We start from the raw sequence: 22334 nt of genomic DNA on the forward strand, positions 1-22334 counted from the left end.
TCCTGTGGCAAACAAAAATGAACAGTGACCCTGGAAATCCTGTAATCATCAGATAATACATAAACAGCAATCAAAGTACTGTTGACTTATTGATAATACTGTTTGAAAGTTATCAATACACTGTAAAAACCATGTACTGCCAGTACTGAGAACCATTAAAATGAACACCATTAACAATTAACTGCATGGATAAATTAAAAAAGTACATTGTAATACTACATGTACGAAGGTCTTCATATTTCAAGCATTAAATTTAGTACTAACACAACAGGTATAATAGCAACATCAGTAAACCATAGGTTCTTGTCGGTATATCCTTCAGCAATGCACATTCACATCAGTTGTAATACTGACATAAACATAAGTTTATTTTTGAAAATAAAGAAAATAATTTTTTTCTCTGTAAGATTATAAGTTTATCAATTCAATTATAACTACAAGAGTGCCATGAATATATGAATGATGTATGGTAATATTGCGAACTTAACACTGGTATAATGTATAAGTTCTAGTTTCATTGCAAGACAAGGTATTTATTTCAACAAGAGATAAATATGCAAAAAAAACTGATTAAACTCGTAGAGGTTATATCAGAAAAGCTACCTCTACCCCAACATACAGGATATGGGCACTTCTGCTGGATTTGGCAGCAACGGATTCCTACTGCTAGTCACCATACCTCTATCACAAGGACAGATAAATAATGATATAATATCAAGCATGACATGATACTAGAATTTGCTCATAATCATTTACCTAGCATTCACAGACACACAGAGAGAACCTCATTTACCCAGCATTCATAGAAACACAATCAGCACTTCATATACCCTGATTTTGTATACAAACAAACCATAAACTCATTTACCCTAAATTGACAGACTACTAACTTTACAGAAACCTTGCCATTTCTGAACATCATGCTTATCCAGCAATGCCTGGTAATAAGCCCATGTTTAGTGCAGTGTAGTATACTTTTTGACAAATTCTACTTCATGGCAATGCAAGAATTACATCTCTACTCTGAGCTTATTACAATTTTTTCACAGCCACACGAATTAAGTAGTATGGAAATGGAGACTGTGGACTTTACAAGAATTTCCACTCAAATGAAATTTATGAAACAAATCTTTTTTTCTATTTTACCAAACCTCTGGCAAATAAAAGTGAAAAGTTTGGGAGAAGTTTTTTTTTTTTAAAATGGAATGCAAAGTAAGATTCTGTTGTCAAATGACTTGAGAACCTTTCTCAAACAAATATAAAAGCAGCATTTTTTTAGACTGATCCAAAACCAAAATATTCTCCCATATATTCTTAGTCACAATGTATATGATGCCATGAAGTTATGACGTCATAATGAAAACAATGCAGACCTTAAGTCAATGACAGCTAGGTCATACTGAGAAATGGCAAAGATATATGTAATGAGTGTTATTACACTGACAAAGACTGATGAAGAAAGTACTGCCCAGTGAAATACCGTGTAGAGATCATACTTCTAAGAAAACTTCCATTCATACAGTCTTTGAGATGAATAGAAGCAATTTTGTCCCAAAACATAGAAATCAAATAGGTAATGAAAATGTTACACAATGAAATGAAAATCTAGAAGGTAATATTTGTTTTGCACATAAAACAGCTTAGTAAGAGATGTTAAACAATTCTTATACATTTGTATATTAACACTGCACATACACAATTATCACTTACAATTCAACATCTGTCTGGATATATAACAAACATACAATGCAATACAAAACAAAGATTTATGTCACTTTTCTATTAGTACATAAAAGTATTTAAATGTTGTTAAATGGATTGAGAGAGATGGTTAAAATAACAAACCCTAAAAATCAATTACAACCTTACTCCAAAGTAGTTAAGGTCTCTTAATAGTCATAAACAGAATACACTGAAGTTACTTTGTACATTAAGTCAAATATAATCCATTATATTAGACAAAGTAAATAAAAAGCAATCCTTATACTTGATTTTTGAGGACATTTTTAACTTCCCAAATACAGTAACACATGACATACATGGGACTAGATGCTCCAAAACAAGAGTACAGCAGTTCTGGGGTCCTTTGATTTTGAATATCAAACAGATCTTTACCAGTGGAATATACTCTTGTTTAAAACAAAAATAGGTACCACTTCATATACTTTTAAATACTTTTATGTGTAAGTAAGATGTAAAGTTTGTTTCCTGGAACATAACAAATTCTTGATATTTTCCACACAAGTTTTCATTTCAATTTTCGATATTTATCTTATTTCACGCATAACTGAGGAAAATAATGAACATTTTAGGTCAATAAAAACAGTGTCCTGCATTAAAACATTCATAGTGAACTGTTCAGTAACAATACAGCTACCATTTAGCTCCATTGTTTATGTAATGATTATAGAAAACATTGGTCGACATATCTCAATATAGTGGTTACCTCCCTTACATCAGCGTCCGGCTAACTTTTTGATTCATTGTTTTGTTTACAGGGTGCCACAATGGCTTCGGTAGAATTTTTTTTATGCTAATGACAATGCTTTGTCTTGGTTTCGATTTTTCTATCATTTAAGATTTTCATAGCTATTACAGTTTCTAAAGAGACTAGCGAACATGTTTAACAAAGAATTTTTCAACAAATTATTTTTCCAGCAGCATTTTGTGAGGCTATACAAATGTCATACACAGATACAAATACACATTCCAATAATTCTTATACCTCTTTACTTCAAAAAATCACATGACAACTCTTGGCAGTACATATTATTCATGATGCCAAAATTTATTTATGGGTCTTGGCATTCCTTCCTGGAATAATGAACTGATGTGTCATGATCATTAACTAAAACGTTGTAGGATGGTAAGAGCAAACAATGCTATATCAGACCCAGACCGTACTTATAAAAAAGCATGTATCTGTATATTAATATTCATCAAGGAAAACATAACATTAATGTCAAATACTACTATGTATAAATTAAAAGTATATATATAAAGAGAAAAATACTGCATATAAACAAAGAGAGAAAACTTTCAACATTTCATGTTGTAACCAAGTTTACTTCAGAGATTCAAATTGAGAACAAATGGACTAAGCAAACATTATAATAAAAGTATCAATTATCAAATCAACTATGGTTTATTCTTACCATATATGGCAACAAATGATTGAAAGTGTAAAAAGACAATAATAAACTTGATTTTTAAAAAAACGCACAAGTTGGGTATACAGCACATCAACTAGATATGCTCATATCAACATCTATTGAAATTACTTTAAAAACACCATGGCAACCATTGTCTTTAAAAAAATAACCAAACAGATCAGACTAGTTTTTGTTAACAATGGAATTTCTCTTCATTATTATCTTACACAGATACACTGTATCTAATTTTTCTAGGACAAGTTTTTAAGGCAGTAATTCTCGTAGCAGAAAAAACTTATTTATGCTCTGTTTATTGAAAGGGTATTAAGATATATTATCTATGTATTTAATTACATACTAAAATTGTTGTTATCCATGTTTGATCTTGACTCCGACATTACTACTCCATCTTGATTATCAACAATGAAACCATCTTTGAATTTCATGCTTGTATCGGAAAGTTCGTGCATGGGAGACAACTCTATGTCTAAATCGCTGTTTGGTAGTTTGCTTCCAGATGGAGAGAAGCTACTAATTTTGATGTTTGGTGATCTTTGATCAGCAGTATTTCCTTGGCGACCTCGTTTACCTGATTTCACTTTCTTTTTCACAAATGCTACATTTGTAGGACAAAACAGACTAGAGTTTCCATCGGTTGGGGATTTTTGAACTTTGTTGCTTCCACTTCCTGATTTATGGGTGGCACTCGACTTTGATTTTGATTTCGAAGGACGCATATCCCCCATTATACTGGTAACAGCATACAATCCTGAAACCTCGCCCCAATTATTGGCTCCTTGAGAATAAGTCCTATGATCTGATTCTCCGTATAATGAATGATGTCTATGTCCAGTAGGGGGCACTGCATCACAGTGTACTAATTGGGAATCACCCTTTTTCATTCTATATTGCTTCCTCAGTGCGTTAAGTTCCTCCATTTGCTTGACCTCTGACCTTGATCTTGGCAAAGGTCTTACAGTGGTTGCAGACTCAGAAGGTGAGTCAGAGGTCAGTGAGTGTCTTTTTTTACTACTAGATGAAATGCTACCTGATGAAGACCGATGTGATCGGTGCTTATTTTTGTGTCGTAATTTCACATGGGGTAGTCGACTTTCCCTACCAGATTTTTGTCTTTCATCTTTTTTCCTATTAACATGGTGCAAGCCTCTGTCATTTTGATCACAATATGCTTCATTTCCTGTACAAGTATCAGATTTAATGCCATTGTTTTCTGAAATGTTACCATTCTGATTATCAGCGTTAACTTCACAAGCAAGTGGGTGTGTTTCACTGCCAGTGCTGTTATCAGCATTTTCTGGCCTACTTAAAGATACAGAATTGTCTGCCCCTGAAAACACAGAAAGTGCCGGGCGTCCTGCGAAAGCATTTTCCGGATATTGTGCATCACTCCTAAGTGCCTGACCAGTTATTTGGGAGAGTTTTTTCTCTCCAGTCTCTGAACATACAGAAAACATTGACACATCTGAAACAATAGAGCTGGAACGAGGCATGGCCGTATTCTGAATAGGCAGTGACTGTACCGGAGATGGTGGGGAGTTATTTACAGAGCCACCCTCCGCACTCCGTAACAAATTGGATAGTCTTAATTCCCGAAGTGCTTGCAGGTCCTGTAAGTTCTGCTGTTGCTGTGTAGGTGCTTGCTGCGTAGTGCTATCACATCCAGACTGTCCAGATTCTGATATTGTTGAAATATCAGTTATGTTAAATGCATGACCGGGATGGCGTAAGTGTTCCAAGCTTTGTGGCCTTTGAGGAGAGGAAAACATCATTAGTTGATTTCTGTCCACATTATCACACTGATCCCTACCATACCGATCAGAAGACATTGTCATTATCTCACTATTGTGTACACGAGGTAACAGTGGGCACGGATCTACAAAGGAGACCTGAGCTCCATTTCCGGCACTGTCATGTGAACCAGTACGTACATGTCCTGCACTAGCACTTCCATGCATTTGTGTGTCTGTACATATATTGGATGGAAGAGACCCGTATCTCTGGTGACGTGAGGTTGGTTTCTTTCTTGTGGAAGAAGCCACCATTTTATTGTCAGGTTGATCCTGGAAGGACGGTGGAACATATCCTTCCAATGTATCTGTAATATCAGCTACCACTCGTCGCTCTGATGGCTCACTCAACGGCTCATCTTCAGTGGTTCTGTTAGCATCTATATTGTTGTTGTACAATTCCAGTGACATTTCATCTAACCTACACAGATCTTCTGATTCACGTGGTAACATACTTCTATGTGAACACTGTTTGACATTACCTGAACCCGAACGTGACCTCCTAATTGGTCGATCCTGGTTCCCATTCCTAGACCTTGTGACAACTGTGTTGGAACATGATTTAGGGAGACTGTAGCCAGTTTTGTGCCATGGTACTGTATCATACCCACAGGATAAGGATGGTGGAAGGGCAAAGCTGTTGCTGTGGCCTATTCTACAAGTTCCACCCAGTACACCAGAATGACGTCGACTCCTGTCAGAGTTACCTGCCCCTGAAGTGGTTCTGTTTCCATCACATAGAGCCCCTGCATTGGCAGTGGAATTAGATTTACGGATGTAGCGAGCCCTGTTATTGGTCACAGATAAATCAACAGATTCCTCTGAACTGCTACGTGAAAGCTGTTGCTGACGGAAACGAAGACTTTGTAACAACTCGGTGTTGAGGGCATCTTGGATCCTGTCAGATGACTGGCGTTCATGACTGACATGACTGACATTAGAGGGCATTTCCTGATCTACTTGGCCATTTTGTTGTGTGTTATGGATAATGGTTGTCATGTTAATGTTGTTATTGTTGCTGGGTACTTCCTCATAAGGTGGTGGTGCCTCCCTGGAGGGCAAACGAGTATCAGGCTTTGGTGGGGTGTATGGGGGCGGTGGATCCTCATAGGGAGGGCACTGAAGCCAATACTCAGGGATCACTCTGTCCTCAAAATCCTCCATCTGCTCAAGTCGGTTGTCTTGGTAACCTGACAAAAACAATAAATATTTTCAAAATGGTCAGCACTTAATATTCTTTCCACCATTAAGACTGTCTTTTAGGAGACAAAACTTCATTTTGAATATTAGAATTGTTTTAGATTACAATCCAGCAATAAAACAGGAAAGGTCTATGGTGATAAGGACATTAAGTTTAACATTATATTGAACAACTTCAAAGAGTAAAATTTTCTACCAGCCACATTGGTAAGAGTTCAGTTCTTTATATCTAATGCTAGTAACAGGACAGTAAATTCAATTAAAGTAATATGTGTCACAATCCCTTCAAGAAATGGGTTTTCAAAAATACCTCAGCATTACTTACAGTGGTTAGAATCTGTACCATGCACATAGGAATCACACTTTCATTTATGTATATTGGAATCATAAGATTAATAGGAAGTTAAAAAGGTCTTTCATTCTCCTGAATGTCTGTCACTGATTGATTTCAACTTATTTATTAACTACTCGAGATCAATACAAAAAGGCTTGTTAGTGTCCCTAACTAGTTCCTTTATACGTACGTCTCATAGCCATCATAAGGCGACGCTGACGAAGGCGATGGACCATGAACAGCAGGAGTGCCAACACGAGGAAGGACGTGACAGTACTGGCCACTAAGCGGAGCCCCAGTGTGGTGATGCTGTCTGATGATGCTTCTGTAATACAAAGAATTTCACATAAATAGAATGAAAATTATTCCATCTAGCATTTAAACCTCTGTAGTGGTTTCATTTTTTAATGCTTCTACTACTGAGCTCAATCCAATGGTGGACGATTTCAACACTTAACTCTAGATACATAGAGAATACAATATTGCCTAATGACGTATGCCAACATAATTGCTCCACACAGAAAAGTAGTTTCAAACTTCAACAGATATGACAGCAATTTCATGAATTTTCGTAAATAAACGTATTCATTATAACATATAAAATCACTTATTTCAACAGTTATCTATCTTATTAAATATAATTTTAAAGTCAATTCAGAAAGTAATTATGTTGAATTACTGCACATGTTAAAATACAGCTGTTTTCTGTCACTGCCGTTTACAGCAAAAATATATGTAACAGGTGTATTCCAACAATGGCAGTGCCAGTTGCAGGATAAAGGACTTTACTAGTGAAGAGGCTAGGGTAGATGGGTGAGAAGAGCTTTACAATTTGTTGTTCTGTTTGATCATAACCAATATTGATAACAGTCATCGAGAACTGTACCGAAAGTTGAAACGGGGACTTCAATGACATAATAGGTTAAACAATAATGACTTTCTTCACAATTGTTTGTCTAAAAGTTCTTTTTAAACAAATTTTAAACATACAACTTAAATGAAATTTTTGCTAGGAAATATTCATTTTTTTGATTGATTGTTAACCAGAAAGAAAAACAATTAAGTAGAGGTGTCTATATTTAGTTTTGATGGCAGTATCTGATCAGAAAGTTCTGAAAAGATTGAAGGTATATCTGTTCTCATAATGTACAAAATATTCAACAGATTATGAAATAAACTGCTCTCAACCTTTCTAAGATGATATTCTGAAATATAAAGAACGTAATTTTTGGTGCTGATATTAAGACATATTGTATCAAGGTTATAAATTCATATTTAAAATCTAGTCATCTCTACATTTCAAACCTAGAGACCTGAATTTTCTGTGTAGATATGTATACATGGTATGCTATGTCAGGAAAAACATTTAAGACATTTGGCTGGCTCATTCTGACCCAAATAAATGTTTCAGTCAAGCTGCTTTCCTAACAACTTTTCTCAAAACTTGGTTTACTTCAAAATCATCTCAGAAATGAAAACAGATTTAAATAGAAAATTAAGTGTCAAGCGTCATTGGGAAGTGAAGCGTTACTATTGAGGTGACAGTGTGTAACGCTATCAGCTTCAAGTGTCAAATCAACTGGATATGCTCACCCTGGTGATGTTGAAAAGGTCAGAGAATACTGCAGTTACAAGTCAATGAACACCATATCTACACCAGACCCCACACAATGTTTCACACCTAATGATTATCTTCCAACACCAGTATTAGTTCACCTTGTCACCTAGCATGATGACTATCATCTGTCCATCATCAGTCAACTTTTCTGTCTAAAACATTGCTGATCCAGAAAGTGAATTTTCACTGATATAGTCTGGAGAACTGATGGGTGAAGACAACTCATTATCGTGTTCCTTCTTTAGGGGGAGGGCATTTCCACCCAATATGGAAAATAGAATATTTAATTGGGTTTTGACCTAAATCTGCTTAAAATGCAAGAAAACAGCAGTAGGGGAAATGTAATAACTTGACCAGGATTTAAATCCCTGACTTCCTGACAGTACTCTAACTTAGCAGCCTTAATGTCACTTGTAATCACCACAACTGTATTCTGTACAGTATATTGCACTGCTTATTGGCCAAGGCATTCAAGACTGGTATTCACCGACATGAATTTTCCCAAGAATTATTTATATACACGTAAACATTTGAAAATGTAAAGCAATTCTATACTATCATTGTGTATTCCCAGGTGAAATTCTACATAATGGTATTTCCTGATGTTAGTCAACCATCAACAACCATTTAATCCAGTATCAATAAATTAATACCTTTGAGTTATCTCCCTTGTCATGATTGAATGCTAACTATATGTTACACTTACCATCCACCTCACTATCAACTGGTTTGGTGCTGTTGATTGAGTTATCTCCCCCTGCTATCACATCAGTCTCTGGACACTCAAATTTGCAGCACTGATCAGTGAGTCGTTTCCACTTACAAGGTGTAGTTGGTGGGGCACATGTGACAGAGTGACACATGATGGGAAAGCCATTATCACATCGACATGTCTGACACATATCCTTGGTTGGCTGAAATGTCTTCCCATCCTGGATAATATTGCCCTTGTAGTCAGAACAATTCAGGTTTGTATTGGCACCTGTTGGAAAATGTAAAACATTACTGACAGAAAAGTGTCAGGAGACTAATTTAATCATCTTAATTAGTAATAATGTTTCAGGTTGTGAGGATAAGTTCTGCTTAGCACTTTTAGACTGACATTAGTGACAGACATGATTTTCAGATTTTCTATAACTTATCTCAAAGTTCTTAAATTATCAATTGTTGAAACTTAACAATAAAGTACCTGTCATATCAGTCATTAATATATATAAATTCAATCATTTAATTATTTTCTATAGATACCCCCGCTAGCCTGTTGCCATGGTTGTGGGAGGGTCTTAAGTTGGTTGAGGTTAAGTTCCTGGGGATTATTTTCTACCATCGTCATCTCAACAGTTCATTAAACATCCATTTCTTTGGAGCACTTATTCATAGATCACACCAATCATGACAGATTATAGTTTTCAAAGAATTCAAAATTCTCATTTCCTCCCTGGATTTCATATCATATTACAAATTACACATTTTAATATCACTGACTATCAGTTAACTGACATATTGATTTTTTTTCTTCCCATCATCTTAAAATACCAATGTTTCCCCTGAACTGGTTTCTCCTTTCTAACTCTATACATAATTCTTATCCATCAACTATCTCATGGGCATTAAAAAGACAATGTATCTTATTTATTGTATTTTATCATTTAAATAGAAAAAAAAGTCAAACACAATGACTAAAATTACCATCCCTTATTCTGTCCTATAACTGAATAATATTGACAGTGTACTTTTCCTTGGTAATACAACTTGATAATCATCTATGTATATGCATAGTGTGTTACATGTGCCAAGCTTTATCATTTTTTTTTCATTACATGAAGTCACCAAAAGTGATATTGATATTGTTAATGATAAACACCTAATGCTATTCAATATATGAAATGGATATTCTCATTACATCAGTAATTATACTGAAATTGTTTCCATAACAAAATGAAACAGATTACATAAAACTGCTTACAAGGCACAATTTCCTAACACTAGACTCAGAGTCTGCCAGTAATGGAGATATTATTCCACCACTGGACAGATTTCAACTGATCTAGAGCCTGAAGCTGTGTAAAACTCTATGACAGACTGTCTCGTACACTGACATGGTTGGTATCACTGAAGACAACCACATGTAAGGCAGGTAAAAGTTTTAAAGCCTGACAAGATAATAAAAGGTGATAAAGTTTTGGTGAGATGATGCATAACTAGTTCAAACATCCTGTTTCAATAATTAGGATTAAATATTCAGACAAGTATATATGGCATACAAGGTCACCAAAAAAATCATTGTGCACGAGATACACTTCCAGAGACAAGTATTTTTGATGATTCTCAGCTCTGTAGTTTCTGGCAGAAATAGACATCCTAGCTACCTACAACTGTAAATGAGTTTTTATTTTGTTTGAGATTTTATGAAACAAAAAGCATTAATGAGCCAAAACTAAATCATCGAGACAAGTTTTGTAAAGTCTCATTCATGAAATGAAAACAATTTTAAGATTCATCTGATCAAAAAAGCTATATTTTGACAAATTTTTAAGCAAAAATGTGTAGGGATGAAGTCAAACAGGTAGCCATTTTGTTGCACAATTTTCAATTCATGGCATAATACCACAGTCCATATTATGACGTAACTTGCGTATTATGTGATATGTAACGTGCTCTTAACAATCAAGATATTAAAACAAAACCTGTGAAGAATTCAGTACTGGTGAACAGATAATCAGAATTACCAATTAAATTGACAGGCAAGAGTCTGCTGTAATAAGAATTTGCTAATGCAAGAATAATGTTATAAATTTCTCTGGGTGAATTAAAATTCCAAAATATACAGGTGTTGTTTGTATTTCTATGTCATGGTTTACATAAATTACGTCTTGAATTCATGGTATCATTCAAACGTCAGACAATGTCATGTTCTAACTTTATCATAGTCAGTGAAGTGTTTTAGTCTTATAACTTACAATGTCATGTTCTAACTTTATCATAGTCAGTGAAGTGTTGTGGTCTTATATCTTACAATGTCATGTTTTAACTTTATCATAGTCAGTGAAGTGTTGTGGACTTATATCTTACAATGTCATGTTCTAACTTTATCATAGTCAGTGAAGTGTTTTTAGTCTTATATCTTACAATGTCATGTTCTAACTTTATCATAGTCAGTGAAGTGTTTTTAGTCTTATATCTTACAATGTCATGTTCTAACTTTATCATAGTCAGTGAAGTGTTTTAGTCTTATAACTTACAATGTCATGTTCTAACTTTATCATAGTCAGTGAAGTGTTTTAGTCTTATAACTTACAATGTCATGTTCTAACTTTATCATAGTCAGTGAAGTGTTTTTAGTCTTATATCTTACAATGTCATGTTCTAACTTTATCATAGTCAGTGAAGTGTTTTAGTCTTATAACTTACAATGTCATGTTCTAACTTTATCATAGTCAGTGAAGTGTTTTAGTCTTATAACTTACAATGTCATGTTCTAACTTTATCATAGTCAGTGAAGTGTTTTAGTCTTATAACTTACAATGTCATGTTCTAACTTTATCATAGTCAGTGAAGTGTTGTGGTCTTATATCTTACAATGTCATGTTCTAACTTTATCATAGTCAGTGAAGTGTTTTTAGTCTTATATCTTACAATGTCATGTTCTAACTTTATCATAGTCAGTGAAGTGTTTTTAGTCTTATAACTTACAATGTCATGTTCTAACTTTATCATAGTCAGTGAAGTGTTTTAGTCTTATAACTTACAATGTCATGTTCTAACTTTATCATAGTCAGTGAAGTGTTTTAGTCTTATAACTTACAATGTCATGTTCTAACTTTATCATAGTCAGTGAAGTGTTGTGGTCTTATATCTTACAATGTCATGTTCTAACTTTATCATAGTCAGTGAAGTGTTGTGGTCTTATAACTTACAATGTCATGTTCTAACTTTATCATAGTCAGTGAAGTGTTATAGTCTTATAACTTACAATGTCATGTTCTAACTTTATCATAGTCAGTGAAGTGTTGTGGTCTTATATCTTACAATGTCATGTTTTAACTTTATCATAGTCAGTGAAGTGTTGTGGACTTATATCTTACAATGTCATGTTCTAACTTTATCATAGTCAGTGAAGTGTTTTTAGTCTTATATCTTACAATGTCATGTTCTAACTTTATCATAGTCAGTGAAGTGTTTTTAGTCTTATATCTTACAATGTCATGTTCTAACTTTATCATAGTCAGTGAAGTGTTTTAGTCTTATAACTTACAATGTCATGTTCTAACTTTATCATAGTCAGTGAAGTGTTTTAGTCTTATAACTTACAATGTCATGTTCTAACTTTATCATAGTCAGTGAAGTGTTGTGGTCTTATATCTTACAATGTCATGTTTTAACTTTATCATAGTCAGTGAAGTGTTGTGGACTTATATCTTACAATGTCATGTTCTAACTTTATCATAGTCAGTGAAGTGTTTTTAGTCTTATATCTTACAATGTCATGTTCTAACTTTATCATAGTCAGTGAAGTGTTTTTAGTCTTATATCTTACAATGTCATGTTCTAACTTTATCATAGTCAGTGAAGTGTTTTAGTCTTATAACTTACAATGTCATGTTCTAACTTTATCATAGTCAGTGAAGTGTTTTTAGTCTTATAACTTACAATGTCATGTTCTAACTTTATCATAGTCAGTGAAGTGTTGTGGTCTTATAACTTACAATGTCATGTTCTAACTTTATCATAGTCAGTGAAGTGTTGTGGTCTTATATCTTACAATGTCATGTTCTAACTTTATCATAGTCAGTGAAGTGTTTTAGTCTTATAACTTACAATGTCATGTTCTAACTTTATCATAGTCAGTGAAGTGTTGTGGTCTTATAACTTACAATGTCATGTTCTAACTTTATCATAGTCAGTGAAGTGTTTTAGTCTTATATCTTACAATGTCATGTTCTAACTTTATCATAGTCAGTGAAGTGTTTTTAGTCTTATATCTTACAATGTCATGTTCTAACTTTATCATAGTCAGTGAAGTGTTTTTAGTCTTATAACTTACAATGTCATGTTCTAACTTTATCATAGTCAGTGAAGTGTTTTAGTCTTATAACTTACAATGTCATGTTCTAACTTTATCATAGTCAGTGAAGTGTTTTAGTCTTATAACTTACAATGTCATGTTCTAACTTTATCATAGTCAGTGAAGTGTTGTGGTCTTATATCTTACAATGTCATGTTCTAACTTTATCATAGTCAGTGAAGTGTTGTGGTCTTATAACTTACAATGTCATGTTCTAACTTTATCATAGTCAGTGAAGTGTTATAGTCTTATAACTTACAATGTCATGTTCTAACTTTATCATAGTCAGTGAAGTGTTGTGGTCTTATATCTTACAATGTCATGTTTTAACTTTATCATAGTCAGTGAAGTGTTGTGGACTTATATCTTACAATGTCATGTTCTAACTTTATCATAGTCAGTGAAGTGTTTTTAGTCTTATATCTTACAATGTCATGTTCTAACTTTATCATAGTCAGTGAAGTGTTTTTAGTCTTATAACTTACAATGTCATGTTCTAACTTTATCATAGTCAGTGAAGTGTTTTAGTCTTATAACTTACAATGTCATGTTCTAACTTTATCATAGTCAGTGAAGTGTTTTAGTCTTATAACTTACAATGTCATGTTCTAACTTTATCATAGTCAGTGAAGTGTTGTGGTCTTATATCTTACAATGTCATGTTCTAACTTTATCATAGTCAGTGAAGTGTTGTGGTCTTATAACTTACAATGTCATGTTCTAACTTTATCATAGTCAGTGAAGTGTTTTAGTCTTATATCTTACAATGTCATGTTCTAACTTTATCATAGTCAGTGAAGTGTTTTAGTCTTATAACTTACAATGTCATGTTCTAACTTTATCATAGTCAGTGAAGTGTTTTTAGTCTTATATCTTACAATGTCATGTTCTAACTTTATCATAGTCAGTGAAGTGTTTTAGTCTTATAACTTACAATGTCATGTTCTAACTTTATCATAGTCAGTGAAGTGTTTTTAGTCTTATATCTTACAATGTCATGTTCTAACTTTATCATAGTCAGTGAAGTGTTTTTAGCCTTATATCTTACAATGTCATGTTCTAACTTTATCATAGTCAGTGAAGTGTTTTAGTCTTATAACTTACAATGTCATGTTCTAACTTTATCATAGTCAGTGAAGTGTTTTTAGTCTTATATCTTACAATGTCATGTTCTAACTTTATCATAGTCAGTGAAGTGTTTTTAGTCTTATAACTTACAATGTCATGTTCTAACTTTATCATAGTCAGTGAAGTGTTTTTAGTCTTATATCTTACAATGTCATGTTCTAACTTTATCAGTCAGTGAAGTGTTTTAGTCTTATATCTTACAATGTCATGTTCTAACTTTATCATAGTCAGTGAAGTGTTTTAGTCTTATAACTTACAATGTCATGTTCTAACTTTATCATAGTCAGTGAAGTGTTTTAGTCTTATAACTTACAATGTCATGTTCTAACTTTATCATAGTCAGTGAAGTGTTGTGGTCTTATAACTTACAGAAGGCAGAGATTCTGGAAATTTCTTCAGATATCTTGTGCAATGATAATCTGAAGATAAGTTTACGTACATCTGATTTTTGGTAGATCTAATTTCTTTATTGATTGATTAAAATACTTAAAAACACATTCTACACCAGTTTACGAACCAAGATTTTGCCAACTTTTAAGAGCCCAGATTTTGCCAAGTTTTATATATTGCACTATGTGAATTATGGTCTACTTGTGTTACATTCTGTTAAACCTATCTTAATTTTGACATGATTATAGAATCTTGAATGATTCCCAGCACTAGAATCAAGTAGTCAGATAGCCAGAACAGACCATTGCAAGAGGATCTAGACAAGTCAACATGTAGTGTATTGTATCTACTGAGAACTTTTATATCAGAACTACTCCTCCAACTTGTATAAAAGAATTCACTGTAATTTTAAATTACAATTTACTGGTAATAGGATCTTGTTTCCTTAGCTTTAAAACCACTAGGAATCCAAACCAATAAAACAGGTATACATTATACACAAACACGGACAGCTACTTTGATAGGCTACTTTCTGTATACAAAGCATTGAAAAGTCAGAAAAGAATTTCTGGCCTCCTTAAAGTCAACCTAAGTCTATACCACTGGGAAAAGTCAAACATTACACAATGTCAACACCAGCAAACCCTGGTATATCTATTATAGTGATGGGATTGACTAATATATCAGTGCATTTGAAGACGATGAATTGATAAGATAATTGCAGAATGGTTTTTAATGATATTTATGAATACCTAGACCACTAGGTATGAATAGAACCGTCAATGATTACCTGATTATATTACTCATAAATAGGTCACCTGATAACAACTCCTACACTCAGGAAGAAAACTTTTTATCATAATTATACAATTCATACAGCTAATTTAAATCTATTAAAGATAAAAATGAAACAGATAAAATTACTTGTTCACACAGCTATTTATCCCACATTTTCATACTTTCATGTCTTAATCAACAGATTTAGGGTACTTCAGAAGATAACCTTACGGTAAATGTTCCCTAATTTCAACAGTTGCGGTAAATGTTCCTTAATATCAACAGTCATAAATTGAAACTTCTGTATGTAGAAATAGCTTTCATTTAATGAAATTAAATGCTTCTAAAATATAAAGATTTAACCATTAGATTCTTCTTTAACAGCATACATATATGTCCATCTGAATTAGTTTAAATTGAATTAGTCTGACCATTATATTTCAGACTTGGAATCTTGTTTCAATGCTTCATTTCAGTTGGATACATTGTACATTTATATAATCACCTTCACAACAAATTAGAATTTCAATGTATACCTTGAACTGATTCAATAAATACTCCATCATAGACACAATTGATTCAATGGCCGTGTGTGCAGTGATAACACACCTTTCACCCAGCCATCCAAAGTTCCTGGACCTGGTTTGAAAAGGTAAGAGGTCACCTTATCAACTAATTGGGTTATCCCCAGGTACTCTGTTTTCTTCTCACAGTAAGACCCCATGCTTCCTCCCACAGTAAGACCCCATGCACACTTACATCCAGGCCAACATTGATCAATATAAGTTAATATAACTTGTTCCACAATTGTTGTAAAATGAATTAAGTTTGTATTTTATGTTTTTTTTTTTATCTTAGACAAAATTAAAGTAATATGAATACCAATAAAAGGGACATAACTCCTGGGGAAAACACCAAAATGAAAAATAAACACTAAACCATTGGTTCAGATCATACACATATACAAACCATCTTACAAAAGGTATGAGAAAGTAAAAAGTTTTAGCAATTATAACAAACATCATAAAGAGATGATCCTGAAAACTAACAGACTAGAAGCAAATGTTGTGTCCAAATTATGATATATCTGGCTATAGCCGAAGTAAAACCAAATAAATGTTACAACATGTATAGTTTCAGTTATCCAAATTAGCATCCCTTATCTGTGTTTATATCAGATGGATTAGAGTTGAATTCATGTGAAAAATTGTCTCACTCGCCAATCAAGTTTTTTATTTACACAAACTTGAAAGAAACTTGATCTTTCAAATCTCTATACATGTAATTCAAGATGACACGCTACTGACAAAGCGACAATTGTGTGATATTTGTAGAAAACAGCATGAATTTCAATGTGTACTTAACCTGTGGTAAGGACTTTGAAGTTTTTTATCTTTCGTGTTCAATCATTTCAATAGCTTTCATATCTATAAGAGACATTGCAGACTCTTACGTAGCTCTGTCTCTGGTATAAAATCTAACAGAGACTTGATTCATGATCATAAGGTATAAGATATGAATGCTAAAATTGACAGTTATATAATGTGTTTATCTTACCACTGACAAACAGTTACAGCTACCGGATTACAAGTCTTGGTTTGTATTTCGGGCTGAACAAAGCCACAAGTCATCATCAAGTGTACCAGGTACCTCATGATACATTTATAGCATCAAGCAATAAGCCCATGCATGCCCTCTAACATTTATTGCAGCCACAGTTCTAAAATGCCTACAAATGTTGTATCAATTGTTTTGTAATAAGCTCACTCATATTTACTGCAGCCACAGTTCTAAAATGCCTACAAATGCTGTATCACTGTCCTGTAATAAACTCGTCTCCAAACTTGGAATCAGCAGTTATCCGTTTGCCAATGAGTTATATTGCTGTTGTAAACACAGCAAAATGAAATACATTTAAAGTATACAGTTAAACTGAAAAAATGATTGAGTTTTATTTTGTAATGCTAATGCCTTATACAACTTCACGTAAGAAATGTCAAAATTTTCTACAGGTCTTCAGACAAGTACTGTTCAAAGCATTGCTCTGTTGTTTCGCATAAAACTGAAGATTTCTTAGAGTAAATGATCTAGAGCCAACAATATCTTAAACCTTTTGATGACTGATGTTAGAACACACAAAAGGGTTAACTGGTTAGCAAGTTGTCTTTCTAGTAGATCACCTGATAAAGCATTAGAAAATTACTTTGTTAATACACATTAACAACTTTGTCTGATTATCAATATAGGAATATGTAACAGATTATACTACAGGGGGTCAGAGTTTGTGAGCGGGGTGGGGGTGTGTTGAGGGGGGTTGAAAGGGGAATATACTACTATTCCATTGGTTTGGGACATTGTGAAGGAAGGAAAGTGGGGCAGGTGTTACATATAAAATTTGTAGGATCAGGAAAAGAGATGTGCATGTACAATTACAAATTTGGGAAAAAAGAAGCATAATTCCACCATTTATCGATATAGATAATTTATTTGAAGGAAATAAATGCTTAGCCATTGGTCAAGACAATAAATTACAGTTAAGTTTAATATGTAGTGGTCAAGTTTACATGGCATTCTGTAAACCTAATTAATTGTTGGTATTTATCAACTTTTTTAGTTATCAGACAATCAGACAATTCTTATCATGTATGTAAGATAGAACCTGCAATGTTACTTTTGATTTGATTTCCGAAAAATTTGTAGATACGTCGTACATCACATGGAAAATTGTGATTTTCATCACAAAAGTTTGGACTATATCCAGCATATAGTATTGTTTCAATAATGAATTCTAAATGAAGAATTCTACGATGTAATTAACATGAGTACGTATTTCTGAAATATGATGATTGTGACCATATGCTTGGTACATAAAAACATGCACCCTGACTAAAATTACAATACTGAATTTACATATGATAGGATAATGGATGGGCGACAATCTACATCACTAATGAAGCCGATTCCACCACACACTACTTTTGGTAATAAATTATAACCTCATGCAAATTTGGCGATTGTGAAATTCATTAAATTAGCTAATGTACCATGTGTCCGCCGTGTCATACGAGTGTAAATGAAAGTCCCCCATTTCCTGATTAGTTCAATGATGTAGCCGTTGAATCTCCATACCTGTAACTTTATACAGGACATCTGTCTGTCAGTCATGATCCTGCCTACTTCCATGTTCCGACAGGGTTCATTCATACTACAAACTTTTTTTAAACGTTTCTTAATTTGAATGTGATGAAATTCATTTGTGGTAATTAAGGAAAAATAATTCATATATACAACTTCTAACTAAAATACATTGAACGTGTCTAGCACCTTAGTAAATCATTTTCTGTGGAGTATAATTGGATATATTGATATAACAACTTCTCTGGACTTTTTCATCTTCCTGGTTTTTTTTAATTGGCAGATACAGTAAATGCATTTGCCATATGACAGGTAAAAATAAGATAATGATCGTCATGCCAACACAGATACCACTTTCCCCTCACTTAAGTGTTGATTTTATCTTGTGTGTTACCTAAAGGACACATATTCACACACATCATAAAACAGGGAGAAAAGATAAATTTGTTTGAATTTGAAAGTAAAATGAACCAGAACCACCATGCCAGCTGTTCAATCATTGACATATGGCAAGTACATAGGAGAAATTGATTTATCAAGATGGAAATGAAAATGAATGGAGTTTAAAGAAATTTAATGAATTCAATGCAGACAGTGCTAAATCAAGCATTCTTTTAATTGTACAAGACCGCTAATCTCAGTTTGAATGTTTCCAATCCACACAATATACATCTTACAGCCACTGATGTCTCCCATCCACACCATATATATCTTACAGCCATTGATGTCTCCCATCCACACTATATACGACTTACAGCCACTGATGTCTCCCATCCACACTATATATATCTTACAGCCACTGATGTCTCCCATCCACACCATATACATCTTACAGCCACTGATATCTCCCATCCACACTATATATATCTTACAGCCATTGATGTCTCCCATCCACACCATATATATCTTACAGCCATTGATGTCTCCCATCCACACCATATACACCTTACAGCCACTGATGTCTCCCATCCACACTATATACAACTTACAGCCACTAATGTCTCCCATCCACATCATATATATCTTACAGCCACTGATGTCTCCCATCCACACTATATATATCTTACAGCCATTGATGTCTCCCATCCACACCATATACATCTTACAGCCACTGATGTCTCCCATCCACACCATATATATCTTACAGCCATTGATGTCTCCCATCCACACCATATACACCTTACAGCCACTGATGTCTCCCATCCACACTATATACATCTTACAGCCACTGATGTCTCCCATCCACACCATATACATCTTACAGCCACTGATGTCTCCCATCCACACTATATATATATCTTACAGCCATTGATGTCTCCACATCATATATATACAGCCACTGATGTCTCCCATCCACACTATATATATCTTACAGCCATTGATGTCTCCCATCCACACTATATACAACTTACAGCCACTGATGTCTCCCATCCACATCATATACATCTTACAGCCACTGATGTCTCCCATCCACACCATATATATCTTACAGCCACTGATGTCTCCCATCCACACCATATATATCTTACAGCCATTGATGTCTCCCATCCACACTATATACAACTTACAGCCACTGATGTCTCCCATCCACATCATATACATCTTACAGCCATTGATGTCTCCCATCCACGCTATATACACCTTACAGCCACTGATGTCTCCCATCCACACCATATACATCTTACAGCCACTGATATCTCCCATCCACACTATATATATCTTACAGCCATTGATGTCTCCCATCCACATCATATATATCTTACAGCCACTGATGTCTCCCATCCACGCTATATATATCTTACAGCCATTGATGTCTCCCATCCACACCATATACATCTTACAGCCACTGATGTCTCCCATCCACACCATATATAACTTACAGCCATTGATGTCTCCCATCCACAACATATATATCTTACAGCCACTGAAGTCTCCCACCAACACTATATATATCTTACAGCCACTGATGTCTCCCATCCACACTATATACACCTTACAGCCACTGATGTCTCCCATCCACACTATATACACCTTACAGCCACTGATGTCTCCCATCCACACTATATACATCTTACAGCCACTGATGTCTCCCATCCACATCATATATATCTTACAGCCACTGATGTCTCCCATCCACACCATATATATCTTACAGCCATTGATGTCTCCCATCCACACTATATACACCTTACAGCCACTGATGTCTCCCACCCACACTATATACACCTTACAGCCACTGATGTCTCCCATCCACACTATATACAACTTACAGCCACTGATGTCTCCCATCCACATCATATATATCTTACAGCCACTGATGTCTCCCATCCATATCATATATATCTTACAGCCATTGATGTCTCCCATCCACACCATATACACCTTACAGTCGCTGATGTCTCCCATCCACACTATATACACCTTACAGCCACTGATGTCTCCCATCCACATCATATATATCTTACAGCCACTGATGTCTCCCATCCACATCATATATATCTTACAGCCACTGATGTCTCCCATCCACACTATATATATCTTACAGCCATTGATGTCTCCCATCACATCATATACATCTTACAGACATTGATGTCTCCCATCCACATCATATATATCACTGATGTCTCCCATCCACACCATATATATCTTACAGCCATTGATGTCTCCCATCCACACTATATACACCTTACAGCCACTGATGTCTCCCATCCACACTATATACATCTTACAGCCACTGGTGTCTCCCATCCACACCATATACATCTTACAGCCACTGATATCTCCCATCCACTCTATATATATATCTTACAGCCATTGATGTCTCCCATCCACATCATATATATCTTACAGCCACTGATGTCTCCCATCCACACTATATATATCTTACAGCCATTGATGTCTCCCATCCACACCATATACATCTTACAGCCACTGATGTCTCCCATCCACACCATATATAACTTACAGCCATTGATGTCTCCCATCCACAACACATATATCTTACAGCCACTGATGTCTCCCACCCACACTATATACACCTTACAGCCACTGATGTCTCCCATCCACACTATATACACCTTACAGCCACTGATGTCTCCCATCCACACTATATACATCTTACAGCCACTGGTGTCTCCCATCCACACCATATACATCTTACAGCCACTGATATCTCCCATCCACTCTATATATATATCTTACAGCCATTGATGTCTCCCATCCACATCATATATATCTTACAGCCATTGATGTCTCCCATCACATCATATACATCTTACAGACATTGATGTCTCCCATCCACATCATATACATCTTACAGACATTGATGTCTCCCATCCACATCATATATACCTTACAGCCATTGATGTCTCCGTTCCACATCATATATATCTTACAGCCATTGATGTCTCCCATCCACATCATATATATCTTACAGCCATTGGTGTCTCCCATCCATATCATATATATCTTACAGCCACTGATGTCTCCCATCCACACTATATATATCTTACAGCCATTGATGTCTCACATCCACACTATATACAACTTACAGCCACTGATGTCTCCCATCCACACCATATATATCTTACAGCCATTGATGTCTCCCATCCACACCATATATATCTTACAGCCATTGATGTCTCCCATCCACACCATATACATCTTACAGCCATTGATGTCTCCCATCCACACTATATACATCTTACAGCCATTGATGTCTCACATA

The 22334-nt window shown here is 34.6% G+C and overlaps 1 protein-coding gene across 1 annotated transcript in view; it reads right to left on the reverse strand.

Annotated features, from left to right (window-relative positions):
• Window positions 1-3019: 3019 nt before the first annotated feature.
• Window positions 3020-22334, reverse strand: part of LOC132547395 (uncharacterized) — a 37805-nt gene continuing 18490 nt past the window's right edge. Inside the window, exons 2-4 of the mRNA XM_060211186.1 lie at window positions 8819-9094; window positions 6685-6819; window positions 3020-6150 (exon numbers count right to left, since the gene is read on the reverse strand). Coding sequence (XP_060067169.1) covers window positions 3503-6150; window positions 6685-6819; window positions 8819-9094 — 3059 coding nt within the window. The 3' untranslated portion in view covers window positions 3020-3502. The remainder of the gene's footprint in view (window positions 6151-6684; window positions 6820-8818; window positions 9095-22334) is intronic.

The sequence above is a fragment of the Ylistrum balloti genome, unplaced genomic scaffold, assembly GCF_031769215.1.
Source record: "Ylistrum balloti isolate Yb309-2 unplaced genomic scaffold, AGI_CSIRO_Ybal_v1 Utg369562, whole genome shotgun sequence".
NCBI classification, from domain to species: Eukaryota; Metazoa; Mollusca; class Bivalvia; order Pectinida; family Pectinidae; genus Ylistrum; species Ylistrum balloti.